The 6,779-nt window shown below is 38.8% G+C and overlaps 1 protein-coding gene across 1 annotated transcript in view; it reads right to left on the bottom strand.

Moving 5' to 3' along the window:
* Positions 1-5,636, bottom strand: part of LOC108676746 (glutathione synthetase) — a gene marked incomplete at its 3' end in the record, with an annotated part of 10,040 nt that extends 4,404 nt beyond the window's left edge. Inside the window, exons 1-3 of the mRNA XM_018164877.2 lie at positions 5,408-5,636; positions 4,359-4,542; positions 2,662-2,737 (exon numbers count right to left, since the gene is read on the bottom strand). Of these exons, the coding sequence (XP_018020366.1) occupies positions 2,662-2,737; positions 4,359-4,542; positions 5,408-5,585 (438 nt within the window). The remainder of the gene's footprint in view (positions 1-2,661; positions 2,738-4,358; positions 4,543-5,407) is intronic.
* Positions 5,637-6,779: the final 1,143 nt, after the last annotated feature.

Below are 6,779 nucleotides of genomic sequence, written 5' to 3'. Positions count from 1 at the left end.
ACATTCACCTGGACGTTGTACCGCGGCGCGACACGCGGACGCTGTCTCTTATACACATCTAGATGTGTATAAGAGACAGGATATAGCCAGGGGAAGTTTAGTGGGGAGATATAGGCAGGGGGAGTTTAGTGGGGAGATATAGCCAGGGGGAGTTTAGTGGGGAGATATAGCCAGGGGGAGTTTAGTGGGGAGATATAGGCAGGGGGAGTTTAGTGGGGAGATATAGGCAGGGGGAGTTTAGTGGGGAGATATAGGCAGGGGGAGTTTAGTGGGGAGATATAGCCAGGGAGAGTTTAGTGGGGAGATATAGGCAGGGGGAGATTTGTGTAGGGTTATTGGCAGAGGGTGGGGAGTTTAGTGGTAGTTATTAACTCAAGGGACCTATCAATGACTAACTCAATAAATTCAGGAAGAAAACTTACTACTGTTAATTATAGACAGTAAAAAGAAATATCATGATTGAGAAACTATAACTAAGAAAATAGTGCTATCTACACCCAACACAGTCAATGGCTGAACATTTGATCCATTGTTTGACAACTAAATCTGAACTGAACTTAAAAATCACTAACACAAACAAACACAACACTTGAAATCATCAAAGTTTACAAAGAGATAATCATTAAGTTTATAGAAAGTACAATCAGGCCACAGGTCTTCATTGGTGAAGACGGTGCAGGGTGAGAACATGAGCTTTCATCAGTAATATGTGCATTATATATTACATGTTTGAAGTGATTGATAAATCTTCAATTATTAGGCTGTGAGCAGTGTGAATACATTATATATTGTATGTATAATTATATATTTCATGCATTTATTCCTTGATTACAAATCGTAGTAATTAGTTAATGATCTTATTTTCAATAAGAAATAAGGAGACAAGAGTTAACTTAAGGCAATTTTTACAGGACATATTCAGTGACACTGCATTGGAGAAGGAATATATATAGCCAGCCAAAATAAGAAAACAATGTGACTAGATGAATCAAACCCACTAGTGCAAAGAATTCACTTAATAAAAGTTTAGTTAGCATCAAGTAAAGCCTGGAGGCAAGAGCTGCGGTATAAAGCAACAAAGTTCAATGTCAAACTATGGGCTTTGAGTGACTCAAGGGATTCTTGCAGCTTCGGCAAGAATATGACATGAATGAGGTGTTTTGTCGACAGTGTTGGTCTTTTCTGACCTATGTCATGGTGCCGTGCTAGATATCCGGCAGTCGTCCAGGATGGGTCCATCGACCACGAAGAGATACAGGAGGTCCGGGCATCGTATGGGAATTTCCACTGTTCCACGGCCATGAACGCCCTAAGAGCAGTAGCTCCCACGTCCTCTTCTGCATACAACTGCAGCAGTGGAAGAAGCAGGACAGCGACCACTTAACGTGCTCTTAGTTGATGCACAAGTGCACACTAAGTGGTCGCTGTCCCACTTCTATCTATTCAAGATTCTAACAGCATCTTGCATCAGCTGGCCCAAAGGAGGGCAAATAGATGGAACACGGCCAACGTTACATCCGACGACGACTCGGAGACGGAGGACGACAAAGGCGGCCCATCAGCGTGACCAGGGACTACAATGTCCTAAACTCATTACAAGGCCACAAGGTTCTAGTGGCCCTTGCAGGCAATGAGCGTGCCAAGAGAACAGGCGAGCAGCGTTTCAAGGAGGGCTTCGTTGTCGTCAACTGCTGGACATGCCAATTCCGTTGACTGATTCACTCAAGGTTTCAAGTGAGTCACACTTCAAGTGGTACACAAAGTCATGTATTGTTATTAATGTCCTGCATCTTTATGTGCGCACCATGTGAACGGTTCCATTTTAAACAGCATTAGTGTTAGCGTTCCACACAGGTGCTCTGTAACTGTACAAGCACGGGCATTTCCTGCTATATGCATTAATGTAAGGAGCAATCGCTGCAACGAGGCTACATGGAAGTATCTGTAATAAACTACAACAGCATGGACAGTATAGTTTTAGTGAAGCTTCAATGACACTACCGTGAGACCGTCGTTTTACTCAGACCTCCGTATCCGGTTGAGCAGATATAGAAGCACAGAGACTGTGTTTAAAGTTGATAAATGTTTTATTTTTATCACTGTTTAGACGTCTCTGTTGTTCATCATAAGTTGTGTTGTCCAATTTTGTTGAATTTGTACAATTCTTGCACCTCCGGCAACTGATTTAAGAAGAACTCAAGGCACTTAGAGAACTCTTAGAGGAACTCGACGCACTTGGAGAACTCGTAGAGGAACTCAAGGCATTTAGAGAACTCTTAGAGGAACTCAAGGCACTTTGAGAACTCTTAGAGGAGCTCAAGGCACTTAGAGAACTCTTAGAGGAACTCGAGGCACTTAGAGAATTAGACCTTTGAGGAGCCCCTGGACCCTAGACCTTTGAGAAGCCCCTGGACCCTAGACCTTTGAGGAGCCCCTGGACCTTAGACCTTTGAGGAGCCCCTGGACCCTAGACCTTTAAGGAGCCTTTAGTCCATCAACCTTTGAGCAGCTCAAGTAGCTGCCTTGAGTTACAATAATATAAATCTTGTAGAATTGCATAGGTACAACCGTACAGTGAACATACACTAATTACAATTATAAAATTATGCAGGATGAGAATGGTTAAAAAACATGGCAGAGAAGGCAAGAGGTTGTACTGACCTGGGCTACACCCTCCTCCCTCACTGTCATGTACAGCTCCCACAGCCGACGCGTGAAGTCGTCCACTTTGATGGTGCTGACGATTATACCACAATGTCAACCTATCCACACTGGCTTTTTGTTTGTAAGAAAACATTTCCCAACACATGACAGAATTAAAAGTAGAAAAATATAACTCAGTACTCACTGCAGTGTGTGACAGAGAGCGCATTTTCTCATCGACGAAAACGTGAAGTCACGGACAGACAGACAGTCGGATGGACAGACGGATGGACAGACGGGTGAACAGATGGATATGGTAAGCACAATAGTGCATTTTTTTCAGAAATGAGAAAATGCATAAAAAAACATTTTTCAACACAAGATAGAATGAAAAGTAAGCTACTTCATAGCAGATTATAGTCACATAGTGCACATCTGATGATTACTACACTTGGAGATGGAAAAATAAACAACAATCAACTAAAAATATTGGCTGAAAACATCAACTTGAATGAACTCTATCATGGGCAGGCTCAAAACAGTGAAGAATTCAAATTTTGAATGCATGTAACCAAGAATTATAATAATTATTAATGTGTTACTTCTTTTTCATATTTACTTTTAAATAGTGAAACAACAATTTGTAATTGACAAATACATTTTGTTATGTTGCTATGGAGAAAAATATTTATTATAATATTTTTATAATATTTATATTATAAATATATTTTTAATATTATTATAATATTTATAGTAATATTTTAATAAGAAATGAATACTGAATTCATTATAACACAATATTACGAGGTTGCAGATATTAATTTCTGAAATGGTTCTAATTGAGTAAAGATAAGAAAGAAGCATTACTTTTATACTTTGCACCACAGTATGTTTTCATGTGCATTCAGTCGTCTGGTGAGTTCAATTCCAATTATTTTTAATAGGTATCTAAAAATTGTAGTGTGGCCAATTGCAGGTTGGTAGAGGCAGGATAATGTAACTCTAAACCGAAATCTTGCCATTAGTGGTAGTTATTAACTCAATATATCTATCAATTAGCTTAAAAAATTATATAGGTACTTCCTTGCAAAAGTATTATGCTGCAGAACATTCCTTAATATATAACACATTGATATTTACACTTAATCACAACTGAAGTATTGCAGAAATCTTGGAGAACAGTTTCAGAAATGGGAAAAAATTTAGTCGTATATCAACAATGTTAATGCAGAAGCAGTAACATGCTAATACACATGTTAAACTTCATAACATAATTTTAGGAGCATGTAAACTTAGGTTAACATTGAAATAAATTTTATTCTGGCATTTCATGACCCATTTCCCTAGCAAAATTTAGCTGTAGGCTTGACTCTTCAATAGGTGCCGCTTAAGAATCCTGGAGCACATAAAGGAGTTGCTCTATGTCAACTTCCGCTGGGTTAGCAGGGAAGCTATTAAGCTTTATATTACTTGGCTCAGCCGACTCTTCTCATACTCTCAGGCAAGTAAAATGTCAGACAGAATATTCTGTACAGAAGCTGATTTGATTGGATAACCAAGCTGACCCAGAATTACCAAGGGACTCTTAAGAATGACTAAGGTCGCCAGAGTAGAAGCTTAAGCTGTAATTTTAATCTAACCCAAATTTTTACAATTAAATGGATAAAATAATCACATGAAAATGTTGACTAAGTAAATACAAACACTTGACTCACTTGACAAGAGATCTCTGCAGGAAGTCGTGTGAGTGAGCCACTCTGTGCATGAGTGTATTGATGAGTGGCTGCAGCTTGTAGACTTTCTCAAACTCACGCCGGGGGAAAGGAGTCGGCAGCAGGAAGAATGGCGCCATCGAGAGGGTGTCCGTTGAGAAGCTGTCTTTGTAGCGCATGCCAGCTCCTGGAGGACAAGTGGCAGAAATGTTTGAGGAGTTTTGTACCTTAGATTACATGTGAAGAAAGTTAGGGATGATATTTAAAGATGAGTCACATTCCATGGGTAATATTTCAAACTATATTAGTATATACGTGTTCATATAGGTACTACTTATAATTTATAATTTATAAAAATACTGACTTTATAGCAGAAGTGCAAGAACAAGGAAATATTGGTGACATTTTAAAAACTGTCAACTATGACAGATCAGTAAGATATATTAATAGATGAAAAAAAACATCAAAAATTAGGTTTGTGAAAAAAACTTATACATAAAAGAAACAAATCTAGTCTGCAACAAAAAAACATATATAAAAGAAATAAATCTAGTCTGGCAACAAAATCTAGTACATTAAATTTTAATGTACATTATATTTTAACGTACAAACAATAAAATATATGCTTCACCAAAACTATTAGACTCACCACAACAGAACAAGAGTATAAATACACTACCCTACCACACAAGGCTGCTGTGTAGTGTGGAATACACATACCATATTGGACACAGCCAATCACAGTCTGGAGAGGATGACATCACAATCTCACAGCCAATCACAGTCTGGAGAGGATGACATCACAATCTCACAACCAATCACAGTCTGGAGAAGATGACATCGCAATCTCACAACCAATCACAGTCTGGAGTGGATGACATCACAATCCAATAACCAATCACAGTCTGGAGAGGATGACATCACATCCACTCACACTTTTGAGATTGACATGCATCTGCGCAAAAACGACAAATTTCATGCACTATCCAAGAATGCCACACTGCTGCTGTTTTAATCAAATATTGTACTTGTACATAGCAGCAGCAACTGACCGTGTAGTAAAGCATAATCTTTGGCATCCGCAGCAAGCTGTTGCAGCAGCGGCTCAGAAAGAGGGAGGGGGATGCTGCTGTAGGGGATCTTGCTTGCAGTCTCTGCAGGTTTGCAGGTGTTTTCACAGCCTTCCTGGTTACAGCACCTGGTCTCTTGCAGCTCCTTTGGTGAACTCATTGTGACTGCTTTGTCTTGGATGCAAACTTCACAATGATTTTACACAATATATATATATAAACCACTAATAATCAACACTTTTCTTTACTTTATTTTGCTAGGATCAAAACAAATACTGCACAGAAATTTTAGTTAAAAAAATTAGCATTTGTTTACCTTCTTGAAAAAATCAGGAATGATATTTGAGAACATTCATGATATACCGTAAAATGGGGTTACTTTGACCGGCGGGGTAACTTTGACCACTTTTGGTTTTTTTAACAAAAACCCCCAAAACTCAAAAACGATGAAGAGGAGCATATTGCTCCTCTTGCTTAATCTTAGATTATTAGGTTCCTACTCTTCATTCCTGGCACTTTGGTGTATTTCTTACTTTAGGTTATGCTTCCTAATATGGTTTGCTCTTTCCATTTAATTTAGGGCTTTTGTGACTGTTATTATTAATGAATGTTTCCTTCCCTTGTATTTGTTTCAGGTGTTGTTTTCCATCAATAATTCACTAGTTAGAGCATGCAACTTTATGCAATGTCTGACAAGTTCAAGTGCTTCTGCCTTATCCTCATGTTTAAAGTGTAGCATGCACTATTAAAAGTCTTGGTTAAGCTTAGTAAGCATACCACTAATCACGCTTTAAATAGAATCACGGCTCGTAGAAATGGAATCACGGCTGGCAAATCCATAAAACCACGGCTCAAAAAATTCAGTCGCGGTTCGCCAAGTAGATATATTCCATACTAGCAACTAGGTATCCGTATAGCACGACCTAAAATTAACTGCAATTATTGTGACAAATATATTAAATGAAAAAATTTCAATCTAAATGTGTCAGCAAGATCTGAAGGCATAAATTTTGCTACTGAAGCGTCACCAACGATCTTGCAATATTCATCCACTATCTGCACAGTGGAATTGGTAAGCAGCAATTTGCTTTAACCTATAGATTTTGTATTAGAATAAAATATTCTACTGCTTGATAAGATTTAATATTACGCTAACTTGACTTCTCAGTCTCAGAGGCTGTACCTACCCATTATTCACTCAATCTCAATGATCTTTATGATCACTGATCACAGCCTCTCAGGCAAAAGCAGGTAGATTACAATGAAAACTACTGTTGGAAACTACCATGGTGGAATTCTAGCCCTGGAGGTACCTAGCGGTCCGGGTCGGGGCGCGCGCGGTCCGCATCGAGCC

The sequence above is a fragment of the Hyalella azteca genome, unplaced genomic scaffold, assembly GCF_000764305.2.
Source record: "Hyalella azteca isolate HAZT.00-mixed unplaced genomic scaffold, Hazt_2.0.2 contig7942, whole genome shotgun sequence".
Classification (NCBI taxonomy): Eukaryota; Metazoa; Arthropoda; class Malacostraca; order Amphipoda; family Hyalellidae; genus Hyalella; species Hyalella azteca.
The sequence above is the reverse complement of the archived record's forward strand: the minus strand, read 5'-3'. Positions and strand labels throughout refer to the sequence as shown.